Source organism: Fistularia commersonii, chromosome 1, assembly GCF_037954325.1.
Source record: "Fistularia commersonii isolate RoL2024-O1a breed Wild chromosome 1, RoL_Fcom_v1.0, whole genome shotgun sequence".
NCBI classification, from domain to species: Eukaryota; Metazoa; Chordata; class Actinopteri; order Syngnathiformes; family Fistulariidae; genus Fistularia; species Fistularia commersonii.
In genome coordinates, this window is record NC_141284.1 from 7,320,721 (window position 1) to 7,335,098 (window position 14,378).

The window sequence follows — 14,378 nt, forward strand, 5'->3', positions numbered from 1 at the left end:
GCTGTACAGTTAAGTTAGATGATGGTTTTTTTTTTATGTTTTTATTTCCGCTTGAAGGATCCCAAAGGTACGCCTTTGCCCTTTAGTGTCCATCCAGTTTTCCTGTCTCTGTAGGAAAACACACAGACAGACAGACGCAATCACTCATTATCACGGCCAAGTGATCATAAAGTTGTTGCTGCAAAAAAAAAAAAAAAAAAAAAAAAAAAAAAAACACAGGGAGCTTTTTTCTAAGCGAAGTACAGAATCCAAAATGGAAAACACAATCAAAAGAATGTACAAAAAGGCACGTTTGACCCCAGTGCTCATGTACTGTGAGATTCAAGTGTAAATGAGCGTCTGTTAGCATGGCTGTCATCGCGCTTAACCATCATAACATCCCTCCTCCGCTAAGCACGGGGGAGGCTTCTATCGCTATCCGATAATGTCAATTAGCCTTGCTGCTACCAGGCCCCTGTTTGGCCGGGAGTCAGTGTGGTCTCTGAAGTGTTATCAAACTGTCCTTGAGAGGCAGGGAGTCTCTTTACAAGCTGTCCGTGGTGATACTGAAACTGCTCCCCCATTTGAAAACCCCGCTTTTACCCCATATCCTTTCCGTTAAATCACCCTCTGGCAGGGTATTTGAGCTCAGGGCTTGGTGGCAGCAACAACTCGGGGGGTTGCCGGAGGGTGCTAGTCGTCCCCTCCGCCGTACAGGTCGGCCAGCTTGCGGAAGCGGGGCCCCCAGTCGCCAAGGTAGTCGTAGTCCTGGTCTCCGCAGCTGGAGGACGAGTGCAGGGAGCTGAGGGAGCCAGCAGTGGAGCCACTGCCTTCATAGTCAAACACCAGCAGAGAGTCATAGGGAGGCGCGGTGGGATCGTTGTCGGCCGCCTTCAGGCCCTGGGGGAATACAAAAGGAGTGGGGTCAACACACAGCACCTGCTAATACTATGGTCAGAGGAACATAACATTTACATGGAAAAGTGACTCATAAAGCTCATTTCTGTTTATTATTGTCCAAATAACCTGACTGCTCTATGAAAAAAAAAAAAAAAAAAAGCAAGAAAAAAAGACATTTGATTGATGCATTCATGGTCAATATTGCTTATGGCTTGGGCAAGTGTCAGAGTTTACCTCAGACCTGGCGATCAAAGGATCACATGTAGAGACTTATTGTAAGACTATTTACTCATTCATTCACAGGTCTAGGCAATAAAGGGTCTCCAATGATTGTACAGCATGTTTTTGGACTGTGGGAGGACATTGGATGATAAATGAACAAACAAACAAACAAATGGATGAAACTAACAAACAAATAAGCTTTCCGCGAATAAAACCCTGTATTGAACAGCACAGCCTCAGATTTGCCACGCTGTGAGAACACAGGAATATTTGACTGGGAAAAAAAAAATCAAAAAGAAAAAATAATAGTGATCAGGATGGATAGGAACAGGAATGAGTCTATCAGAGGGACGGCTCGTGTTAGATGTTTTGGAGAGAAGGTCAGAAAAGCCAGACTGAGATGGTTCGGTCGTGCACAGAGGAGGAAGAGTGAATATATTGGTAGACAGATGCTGGAATTGGAGCTGCCAGGCAGGAGGTTTCGAGGAAGTCCAAGGAGAAGATTTATAGACGTTGTGAGAGAGGATGTGAAGGTAGTTAGTGTGAGAGAGGAGGATACAGAGAATAGGGTTCTATGGAGGTGGTTGATTCGCCGTGGCGACCCCTGAAGGGAAACGCCGAAAGAAGAAGAAGAGGAAGAAGAAGAATAAGAGGTAGAAAAACGGGAGATTTGAGAATAAGTTAATAGTTTGATCAGTGATGTACACATCCATCTTCTACTTTTTTTAAGAGGCTGTGTTACATTTGTGCATTCACATATTTTCGCTGAATTCTGAGACACGTCACCTCACTGGATCTGCTGAGGGTTTTAGTTCAGCTTGGTAGCCATTGCCTGGGATTTGGACTTTCATTACTCAATAAACACACAAACCCAAGTCAATGTTGACAGTCTGGCTGGTCACCAGGGTCAGAGCCCGCACTGAGTTCCGGACTCATTTCTCTCTGAGGTTCAACTATTATACTGGATATTTGCCACGTCCAAGTCGTTACCTGTCACTTCATTAAATGTGGCTCAGACAGTTGGATGAATATTCTTGTTTAAATCCAAGATTGAGGTCGGCACACACTGATGTACGGTCAGCTGTTGGCAATTTCCAACCCAGATGTTAAAGTGTTTTCAGGTCAGACACTGTCTTCTGCTGAGCCATCTTCCAACCCCAGTTTGGCTTAAAACCTTTCTATATGAGAAAGCAGGGATATCCCATGATGCATTTCTTTTATTCCTCCCACTCTTCCTATCCGCACTTATGTCTCAGTATCAGTGCATGATAGTAACCTCCTCTCTTCCATTGAATCTCTAAGGGGGTGTGGCTGGATCTATGGCGGAGGTCTTGCCAGATACCACACATTTATTTATTTTACGAGTATTAAAGTTATTGTTATTCGTCATTTGACCAGTCTTGCTTTCTATGTCTGTACTTCTCTCTGTTTCTTTCTCTGTCTACCACTACCGGTTGAGGCAGAAGGCCACTTACATTGAACAGGGAAGTTTCTTCCATGGCAGTTTTTCCTCATTAGTGTCACCAAGTGCTTGTTCACGGGATTGTGTTGGGTCGTGACACAATTCTGTTGCGATTTAGGAGCCATAAAAATAAAATCTGACTTGACTTGGCAAAACACCACACTGCACATTCATTGGCTAGGTTTGACTACGATGGCAGAATTTCAGTCAGTAGGTATCAGTTGTTCTACAAATAAATATCTCTCTGTGTTGAAATTTATTCATTTGATTTATAAGTGTCTTAAGCGCGCTGAGGGAAATTCCACAGTATCTATGGTCTTCAAATTTCGGTGCAGACAAATATCTAACGCTATGATCCTCACATGTTTTTGATTAAATAAAAAAAAGATCAAATTCAATCAACTTCGTCTCAAATTGTTTTCACAAATTAGGAGATTAAAATATAATCTAAGGCAGAGCCTCAAAATCTCAAATTAATGAATGAGACATTCATTGTGTTCTTTCTTAAAATGATTTTGGAGATTGCAAAAAAGATTAATGTGCGGACCGTTTCCTGCTCACATGGTTTTCTTCAAGCAATATTTGGGCAGCGGGAAAACACTTTGATGGTTTGTTTTAAACTGACACGCACCCTCACACAAACACACATAGATGACATGGCGTGTATCAGCCGCAGTACATGTATTTTACTGTTATCTACCCTTTGAACAAACATCTCGTAAAAAAAAGAGTACTTTCCAGTAAAGGGTTAGGATGATTTGTGTAAACCTCCTGCAACACGCCACCCCCAAATAACTCTGACTCCGATCTGCCATTGAACTGCCATTTTTTGTGTCAGGCTAAACAGAGCCGGCCTTGCTCAATGTGTGGCCATGAGCAAGATTTTATATAGCATTCCCCCTCCTTCGGTGCAAGACATATGCTTACAAAAGAAATCAAATAGCAGAGTTTTCCCCCCCATCTGCTTTCATTTACAAGAAAACATGTAATTCAATTAACATACTTAACAAAATTACAAATAATTACAAAAAAAAAATCTGGAATATAGCACATCCACACAATAAAATAAAAAATCCTGTAAATGAATAAATACTGATTCAATCAATAAATTATAAATACAACAAGGTGTGACATAAATAAATCTGCCTCCCCCCCAAAGAAAGTGAGGAGGTACCAAGGGGGAGGGGCTTTTTTGATATTATCATTTGAAATTGTATTAATTGGGAATTGGTCTACATTTGAAACAATATGAGCTTTTCCATTTTAAGAGTCAATAGTAATTAGTAGTAAATACTCGTTTCTATGTAATTTTATTGAAACTATATATTTTCCCCATTTTTGAGGTGCCACCTGGAGGCCATGGGGCCCTTAGCCTTTGCCTACATTGCCTATTGTGCCAACTCTGAGGCTAAGCCCCTTTACTGAAGTTTCACGAAAAGGACTTTCTGACATATTCCTGGATAAGCGCCTTCTTTGCCTTTTAAAAATGGATGGGGGAACACGTCTTCAATGCAGTACCACACTGAGCCTCTGACCATGAGTTTACGACCAAGGGAGCCACAAGTCTCCAGATATCTGCCATGGGATTACAGTAATCTCCTAATACTTCTATAGATGCTGTACGGCGAGGTGGCAGAGAGACGTATCCACGGGGGAGCGAAACACATAAGAGAGTGAGAAGGAGCGCTAAATCCTGGAGATCCAGGTGTGATGACCCTTGCAGACCCATTCAGAACTTGGAAAAAGGAGCTAAATACATTTTCCCTTAAACAACCCGGGAATTCAAAATGTCAAACCTGCTATCACACGCCGGCCCTCTCCAACCTCTACAGTACTCCCACCACGTCCTATCCCTGGTCCCCAGAGGCCAGGCATAAGAGTGGAAGACATAGGAGATCAGTGTGTGTGTGGAGATGGACAGAAGGGAGTGATGGGGTTGGGGAGGGGAGGTAAAGGAGAGATTATGGAGGAGTGTATAAGGGGGGAGGAAGATTTGGGTCAGGCTGGACAGGCGCCGCCTAGATCTCTAGGAGGAGATTTGTCCGATTACACGGCACCGCTTAAACTGATAAGTACATCTTTGCAACAGTTAAAGGACTGTATTAACGTATGAACTGTAAAAAGTTAAATTGTTGAAAATGTACATTTTTTGTGGTTTCCCACAAGAAACTGTATCCTTCCATGCACCTTTAGCCTGTTTGTTTCTCCTTTCCTGTTGGTTTTAAAATTTGACAAGCTGCCAACACGTTTGCTTTGTCACCCCTTTGTCACCCCTCCCCCCCCCTCCAAAGATGCCGCAATCACAGGGAAGACTCTGCGGGAGGAGAGAATTAACGCAAAGGGGGAGAGGCAGGGCGGGAAGCATCGGCTTGTCATGTCTGTTGGATTAAGCTGTCTAGATCGGCTTGCCATGTCTGACAGCTCTGGCTCATTATTCATAGCTGTGCTTTGGCAGATGTCTTTATGCAGCCACACACACAACCAACCTGCCCCCCCCAAAACTATAGACAAACAGAAACAATATAGGCTTGTCAGATGGATGTGGTGGATGGGGGGATTGACAACCCAAATTGCAGTGGCACCTCCAGCTGTGAGGAACGTTACTAGTCCCATTGAAACAAGACCAGAACCTACTCATTAGATGCTTTGATTAATCTAATTCAGAGCCTCTGACGCCTTTATGACGCTTTAAAGGTATAGCAAAGTGAGATGTGACAAGGATAAAAAGGGACAAAATTATGTATTTTTCCCAATGTACTTTAAGCTTGTGTGTGGAGAATTGAATGTGGGTCAGGGGGCTCTTTAAGCTCTGGGCTCCCTGACGGAGCCTTGCACACTTATGAAGGCGGGTTTTTTCCTGCTGATTTTATGGACTTCTAGGGGTTTAGGGCTGCTTACATCCATCCATCTTCCCCCGCTTATCTGGAGTCAAGTCTTGGGGACAGCAGCCAGAGCAGTGAGGCCCAGACCTGCCTCTCCCTCGCCACATGGTCCAGCTCCTCTGTGGGGACCTCAAGGAGTTTCCAGGGCCAGCCTGGAGACATAGTCTCTCCAGTGTGTCCCGGGTCTTCCCTGTGGTGTATAATACCTCCTCCGGAATCCGCCCAGGAGGCATCCTGACCAGATGCCTGAGCCACCTCATCTGACTCCTCTCTATGCGGAGGAGCAGCGCCTCTACTTTGAGCTCCCTCAGAGAGCTTCGCCTCTTGGCTCAGCTCCCTCTTTACCATGACGAACCGGTACAGCGTCCGCAACACTGCAGACGCCGCACTGAATTTAGAAAAATAGTGCCTCAGTCTCTGGGTGAAGCACACACAACACAGAACACATAGACATAGCACACAGACACAGACACATAGATTGGCCCCAGTGCCAGGTGCCTACCAGCTCATAATGATAAATGTGTGGTTTCATATCTTGCTCAAGGACAATTGGACAAAGGTCTGTTATCTATTTCAATATATATATATAATATATGTGTATGCATATGTATATGTGTATATATATATATATATATATATATATATGTGTGTGTGTGTGTGTGTGTGAATATATATATATATGTGTGTAATATAAAAGTAAAATATTTGCAATCCACGTCAGATATCAGGATTCCAGAGTGGGTGGTGGTTTGTATCTGAAGTTGGGTTCCAGCATTGGCATGGACCCCCCCAAACCCCACAAACACTCACCCCAACAGAATTGGCTTTCAAGGAGATGGACGGGCCTGGAGCCAGTCCATGAGATTAACTAAACTCAATGGATTTACCTCCAATTAGGTATCTAGGCTGTGGCTACGTCTGAGGCCAGATAATCCTGACAATTAGCAAAGCTAATTAACAACTACACACTGTATTCTGCTTTCGTGCCCTTCACTCTCTGCCGCTGTGTGCTCGCACATACACTTCTTAGGCACACCAGGTTTTTAATTTTTTTTCTTTACAACCAGTCCTCAACACTCATGGGACAAATTAATTCTGAAATTGTGGGTACGAGTGCTCATAGTGGGTTGTTTTTAACGCTAAATAGCCACAAACAGGAAATCATTTTTCTTCAGCTCCCAGAAATCCTGTGGCACCTTGAGGAAAACTGTGCGTCCTGGAATTTTTTTTAGATTCATAAAAAGTTCAGGGATTGGATAAAAAATTTTCAGTGACATACCACCCAGATGCGATGACTGACTGGAATTGTCTAGCTGGGGCAGATAGAAGCTCGGTTGGTTTGAACTATTGGTTGACATTTCTTAATTATTCAATCTTTAACAAAACTATACATCTCAGCAATATATCTGTAAATTATGAACACCTCCACACTTAAACCCCAAATGTCACACCTCGTGGATGAAATCTCCAATGTCCCCGGGGTGGGGGGCGGCAGAGCGGAGCGGGTACTGGTGGTCGTGATGGAGAGGTCTCTCATCCAGGCGTCTGATCCCCACCTTCACGCATTCGGGTTCGAGAGCGTCGGGCTGCTGCAGCTGACTCAGGTCATAGTCCTGGAAAACAAGCACATAACTGTTGTGCCAACCCCAGTTTGTAAAAGCACAATCTGATACCTAATTTTGATACCAATTCATTTGTTGATTTATTATTTGGGTTAATTATTAAGATAACTATTCTTTGAAGTTTAAATGCAGCCTCAGGGCAACACAGGCCGGTGTCTTCACTGAAGAAGTGTGAGGGTGCCCATTTTTAAGAACGGGGATGTGCAGAATCACGGCAACTATAGAGGGATAAAGTTGATGAGCCATACAATCAAGCTATAGGAAAGAATAGTGGAAACTAGATTGAGAGCAGAAATCAGCATTTGTGTACAGCAGTATGGCTTCATGCCTAGAAAGTGTACTCCAGATGCAGTATTTGCTTTGAATTGCTAATAGAGAAATACAGTAAAGACCAGAGGGACCTGCACTGTGTTTTTGTAGACTTGGGAAAAGCATATGACAGGGTGCCAAGAGTAGCTCTGGTATTGTATGAGGAAATCTGGAGCGGCATAGAAATACAGGTATGTTAGACTGGTGCAGGACATGTATGCTAGCTGTGAGACAGTGGTGCGGTATGCTGTAGGGGTAACAGAAAAGTTGAAGGTGGAGGTGGGACTCCATCAGGGATCAGTTCTGAGTCCCTTCTTGTTTTCCAGGGGTGATGGACAGGCTGAGAGATGACGTTAGACAGGAATCTCCATGGACTACGATGTTTGCAGATGACATTGTCATCTGTCATGTAGTGAGAGCAGGGAACGATTTGAGGAAAATCTAGAGAGGTGGAGTTATGCGCTGGAAAGGGGAGGACTGAAGGCTTGTCACAGCAAGACAGAATATATGTGTATGAATGAGAAGAACAGTGGTGGAACGGTGAGGCTAAAGGGAGTGGAGATCAAAAAGTTGGAGGATTTCAGGTACTTGGGTTCAACAGTCCAGAGCAATGGAGAGTGTGGAAAAGAGGTGAAGAGACAGGTTCAAGCAGTTTGGAATAAGTGGAGAAATGTGTCAGGGGTATTACGTGGAAGACAGTGGTGACACCAGCAATGCTGTTTGGACTAGAAACTGTTACAATGATGTGAAAAGACAGGAGGCAGAGCAAGAGGTCGCAGAGATGAAGATGCTAAGGTGCTCTTTGGGAGGGACCAGGATGAATAGGAACAGGAATGAGTCTATCAGAGAAACAGCACATGTTAGATGTTTTGGAGAGATGGTCAGAGAATCCAGATTGAGATGGTTGGGTCATGTACAAAGGAGGGATAGTGATTATATTGGTAGATGGATGCTGGAATCTGAGTTGCCAGGCAGGAGGTCTCGAGGAAGACCAAGAGAAGATTTATGGACGTAGTGAGAGAGGATATGAAGGCAGTTGGTGTGAGAGGAGGAAACAGAGAATAGTGTCAGATGGAGGTTGATTCGCTTTGGCAACCCCTGAAGGGAAAAGCCAAGAGGAGAAGAAGAAGAAGAAGAAGTGGAAGAAAAAACAAAACAAACAAACAAAAAACTTCATTGGAGATTTTAACTTTGAATCCAAAGTTTATTGTAAGCTATGCTATACAGAGCAGGGTTATATGCATGGGTGGTTAAATCAAAACTTAAAATTTTGATTTAACCACTCGAAACTTGTGTTGAGCAGCAACCCGTTTAAATGGAATTGATAAAGAAAAAAAAAAAAAATTGTGTAACTCTGACACTATGAAACTCAATCTGCTTCTACATGTTCCATCCATCCGTCCATCCGTCCTCCCCCGCTCATCCGGAGTCGGGTCACAGGGGATAGCAGCTGGAGCAGTGAGGCCCAGACCTCACTCTCCCCTAACAAATAGTCCAGCTCCTCTGGGGGGACCGCAAGTTGTTCCCAGGCTAGCCCTAAGACATAGATAGTCTCTCCAGCGTGTCCTGGGTGTTCCCCGCGGTCTCCTCCCAGATGGACATGCCTGGAATACCTCACCCGGGTAGCATCCAGGAGGCATCCTGACCAACTACTGATCCTCATCCCACCCGCTTCCCACTTGGCTGCAAACAGTTCCAGTGAGAGCTTGTGATCACGGCCTGATGAAGCCAGCAGAACCACATCATCTGCAAAAAGCAAAGACTCGATCCTGCGGCCACCAAACCGGATCCCCTTGACGCCCTGGCTGGGCTTAAAAATTCCGTCTATAAAAGTTATGAACAGAATCTGTGACAAAGGGAAGTCCTGGCAGAGTCCAACTTGCACTGGAAAAGGGTCCGACTTACAACCGGCAATGAGAAACAAGCTCCAACACTGATCATACAGGGACATAACAGCCCATATGTCTGGATTTGGTACCCTATACTCCTAGCTATTCACCACATGGTTGCCCGTGGGACACAGTCGAATACCTTCGCCAGGTCCATAAAACACATGTAGACTGGTTGGGCAAACTTCCATGACCCCTCAAGGACTCTGCTGAGGGCATAGAGTTGGTCCACTGTTCCATGACCAGGACGAAAACCACACTGCTCCTCCTGGATCCAAGTTCAACGACCTGGCAGACCCTCTTTCCAGCACTGCTGAATAGACCTTACCAGGGAGGCTGAGGAGTGTGATCCCCCTGTAGTTGGTGCACTCCCTCCAATCCCCTACCCCAGTCTGTCCAGTGGCCCTGTCCCCAACGTCCACGCAATGCTGCAGAAGCGTATCAGCCAGGACAGCCTCTACAGCATCCATATCCATGAGGACCTCAACCCCCCTTCCCCCTTCCTCATTGGAAGGCCTATTGACAGGGTTGAGGAGGTCCAAGAAGTATTCCTTCCACCAATCTACAATTACTCGTCTTGAGGTCAGCTGTGTCCCGATCCCACTGTGCACAGTGTTGAAAGACCACTGCTTCCCTCTCCCGAGCCGCCGGATGGTGGACCAGAATCTCCTTGACGCCTATCGGAGGTCGTTCTCCATGGTCTCCCTGAACTCCTCCCATGCCTGAGTTTTTGCCTCAGCAACCACCAAAGCCACATGTCGCTTGGCCTGCTGGTACCTTTGAGCTGCCTCCTGAGCCTCACAGACCAGAAACGCCCGATAGAACTCCTTCTTCAGTTGAAGGTATCCCTCACCAGTGGATTCCCAGCAGACACTCACATTATGTTTTGGGTCTGCCAGATCTGACCCGCATCTTTCCCCACCATCGTAACCAGCTCCCCACCAGGTGGTGGTCAGTTGACAGCTCCACCCTTCTCTTCACCCGAATGTCTTCGGTTGCAAGTCCGACGATACGACCACAAGGTCGATCAAAAAACTGTGGCCCAAGGTGTGATAGTGCCAAGTGCACATATGGACACCTTTATGCCTGAACATGGTGTTTGTTATGGATAATGCGTGACGAACATGGAAGTCCAATAACAAAAAACTGCTCGGGTTCAGATCAAGGGGGCCGTTCCTCCCAATTACAACCTCCCAAGTCACACTATCGTTGCTCACGTGAGCGTTGAAGTCTCTCAGTATAACGAAGGAATACCTGGTAAGGGGACTCTCTAGCAGCCCCTCAGGGACCCCAAGAAGTGTGGGTAAGCTGAACTGTTGTTGGGCGCATGGCCACAATAGCCACAAACAACAGTCAGTACCTGTCCCCCAACCTGAAGGCAGAGGGAGGCTACCCTCTTGTCTATTGAGTTGAAGCCCAACGTGCAGGATCATTAGATGTTGCTTCATATATTATTACTGTTGTACCAATGTTATTGTTTCAAGCCCTGAACTCGATACAACCAATAAAGCGTAACAGCCCTTTTGTTTAGCGCTGGATCCGCGATGCTCTCATAATAAAAAAACTGAATTATTCACCGTTGTGATTTCACTTCACGCATAATAATTAGAATCACAGTTCTGTAGCTATCTGCTTCCACCCACTGGTGCGGGTTCTATTTGTGCTTTTCCAGAATTATAGTTCTGTGCCATTTCAAAGAAGAGCCACCATGTGCACCATGGCTTTAAAAGAATCCCATGAATGTTTTTCAAAGTTCTGAAACAGAACTTATTCTCTGAAGGAATTTCCGAGCAACAAATAAGTCTAAATTTTTCCGGGAAATTATGATCACTCAAGATCGTGACCTTTGATCTTTGAATGGCCATACTTCAATCACTTCAAGTTCAGTTGTGTTTACTTCAGACCGGAAAGGGCACAGATCCACATTTTAGAATTTTTAAACAAGTCAAGGTTGGGTCAGGGCCATTTAGTGAACATAGATTGGCTTAGGCAAAATATAAATGTAATCAGAATATGTTAGCAAGAGCTACTGAAGGGAAAGGTCCATAGGTAAGACTCTGAAGAGCATCGGTATGCGCAGTATAAGACCACAGCTAGTGTTTGCAGCCTTTAACAAGACGTAACGGAACTAAGAACAATCTGATGCTACGCACTTCACATTTGTTGTCAGCATAGTGAAAATAGCTGGAATGAGTAGAGCAAGTCCATTAGCGTTGCACTTGTAATGAGCAGAAGTGGATTAACAACCATCTGGATATCTTTTTCCACGCTTCTTGGAAATTATCGGTGATACGAATACCTAGGTGACAGGTATTGGAAGGGTGTGCTTGTGTTCATGCTTAATGCATGCAAGTTTTGATGGCAATTTATTCAAATTTTTGTTATTATTTTTTGAGGTTTTCACATTTCAAGGCAAAAGTATATTGTGATGAGGGAAAAAAAAAGTTAAATTATTATTATCATTATGCGGATACATAATAACATGAGAAATGCAAGAACAATGTAATGATAAAGGCCACAGATATGACAAAAATGTGACCAAAGTTATAATTTTAATGAGTATTCGGTTATATTATGAGAACTAATTAATATTTTACATTGTGAGAAATCCCTAAATGTTTTAAAAATCAATCTGTAATATCAAGGGTATGTTTTAAACTGTAATTACCTGATAATATGACGTAATGTGGGGAAATGGTGAAAAATTAAAGATTATTATTGGGAGATTAATGCGGTAACGTCACAAGAGCGATCCCTCCCCTAATAAAGACTTAAATGAGCACTATTGCATGTATTGTTTTAAAGAAATACTTTACGATAAAATCGTCGAAAAAGAACTCTTTTTTTCTTAAGAAAATACGATGGGGAAAATGTATGGAAAGATGCACTTTTGTCGATTTTGTAGTTTTTTAGGCTAAAAATAGAGGCAAAGAAAATCTGAAAAGGCCTATTATTACGACTTTATTTTTGTCGTCATGTGACTGATCCGATCCCACATCTTTTTTGTCAAAATCTTTATGAAATTATGACGTTATTGTTTTATAAAAAAACAAGCTAAATTATGTCACCTGACGACTCCCATCAGTCGGCAGAGTGAATTTTTAGCCAGTGAAAATCTGCAGGCGAGCAGATGAGGCTTCTCCTGGCAGCCACTTGAATGAGCCGCTTTTCTGAAAAGTGGAACGCAGTCGAGTCCAGTTCATTGAGGGTTCGAATGTTTTTTTTCTCGGTAGAAACGGAGAGCGGCTTATGTTCTTGGCGCTGGCAGACGGGTTGTGTGGAGGGACACAGGAAATTGTTCTCCGACAGAAAGCAATTAATCCTGTTTTGAGGTCCTCTTTTGTAGCGCACTTAATCTTAGCTGGAGGACAGATGATTGAAAACTGTAGAGGCGCTGAGAGTGCGTGCGTGTCAGTTTTTACGCTATATTTCGGAGGATGTGTGTGAGTGTGCGAAGGAGGGAGGCGGCGGTTGACGTGAATTGTTAAAGGCCTGTGCATATATTAAGCGCTGATGGAGTTAAGTGCTGCTTGAGGCAGATTTATGTCTCGGCCATCGGTGGTGCTACTGATAAGTCTCGGCCAATCTGTCGCTTTCAAACATTCAAGCAAAGCCAATCAGGAGCGATGTACATCCCTGCGGAGGCACGTTCTTTGTGTGTGTGTTTACCTGGTCCTCTTCTCCTCCTCCTTCCTCGTCGTATTTGAGGATGTTGTCTCGCACGTCGTCCTCCGGGTCGATGAGGAGCTGCTTGGCCTGTCTCTCTTTATCACGCCTCTTCATCCACATCACAAACAGCAGCACCATCACTGTGGGACAGGGAGATAAAGACACACAGGGGAGATGATTCAAGCCTCTGCTGGTCACAAGTGACTAGCCTCAGCAGGTTTCCTGCGAACAACAGCTCGGTACACGTAATAATAGCGGCAGAGGCTACAGTTTCTGATTATCCTCAGAAAATATGTTGAGATCTTGTTACATCTGTGTTATAATAATCACAGTTTAAGAAGTATTACTGTAAGTTTATAGCCCTTTATTTGACACTCAGAACATTTATTTTGCCTTAATCTTGAGCAATATATCCACATTTTTTAATGCTAATTAAGATAATGATAAATATTATGAATTATTGGGTCTCTGCTGAAAACAGCTTGAAATTTGTAACAATAGTGATGGAAACAGCTGTTTATGATTGCACTTGGAAAATACAATAGGAATATTGTTACAGTGTAATTAGCATTACTGTTGGTTGTTAGTTTACAGTCTTTTAATTGGCACCCAGACATTTATTTTTTTATGATAATTACTAAGCTAAATATTTTCCTCATGGAAAGAGAATGTTTGCAAATTGTGAAATCAGAATCAGAATCAGAATACTTCATTGATCTCCCAAGGGAAATTGATTTTCACTGAAAGCAGCTCCTGCAACAGAGTCAAGTGGGGAAGGATCAATATATATATGTATATATATATATATATATATATATATATAAAATAAAGAATGAAATAGCGCATAATAAAAATAAAATAAAAAGAACAGTAAAAATCAAAATAAATAAATGAAAATAAAGTTAAAGGTATGCAAAAATATACATAACATATATACATGTGTATTTACAAGTACATGTATATGATTACATGTAGTAATTTTGTGTATAAGTAGATGTTGTTGTACAGTAAAACAGTTATTGCACAGAAGACAATGGAACAATTGCACATACGGAGAATTCTTGCACATGATGATTCCACCGACAGCCAACTGACGCCAAGTGTCTGACACTCAGAGTGAGGAGTTATACAGTCTGATGGCTGCCGGTAGGAATGATTTTCTATGGTGCTCGGTGGTGCATCGTGGTGGGATCAGTCTGGAGCTGAAAGAACTCCTGTACCTGACCAGCATGTCGTGGAGTGGGTTGGTCACGGTGTCCAGGATCACTTTCACCTTGTGTAGCATTCTCCGATCTGACACCACCGTCAGAGGGTCCACATCACTGGCCTTGCGGAACAGCCTGTTCAGTCTATTGGCATCCGATATCCTCAGCCTGCTGCCCCAGCACACCACAGCATAGAAGATAGCACTTGCTACCACAGACTCATAGAACATTTTAAGCAT

General features: G+C 43.6%; 1 protein-coding gene across 1 annotated transcript in view; it reads right to left on the reverse strand.

Annotated features, from left to right (window-relative positions):
* Positions 1 to 532: 532 nt before the first annotated feature.
* The window catches only part of LOC147237277 (cadherin-2-like), a 121,794-nt gene continuing 107,948 nt past the window's right edge, over positions 533 to 14,378 (reverse strand). The window contains exons 14-16 of the mRNA XM_086146359.1: positions 12,935 to 13,074; positions 6,897 to 7,058; positions 533 to 879 (exon numbers count right to left, since the gene is read on the reverse strand). Of these exons, the coding sequence (XP_086002485.1) occupies positions 673 to 879; positions 6,897 to 7,058; positions 12,935 to 13,074 (509 nt within the window). The 3' untranslated portion in view covers positions 533 to 672. The remainder of the gene's footprint in view (positions 880 to 6,896; positions 7,059 to 12,934; positions 13,075 to 14,378) is intronic.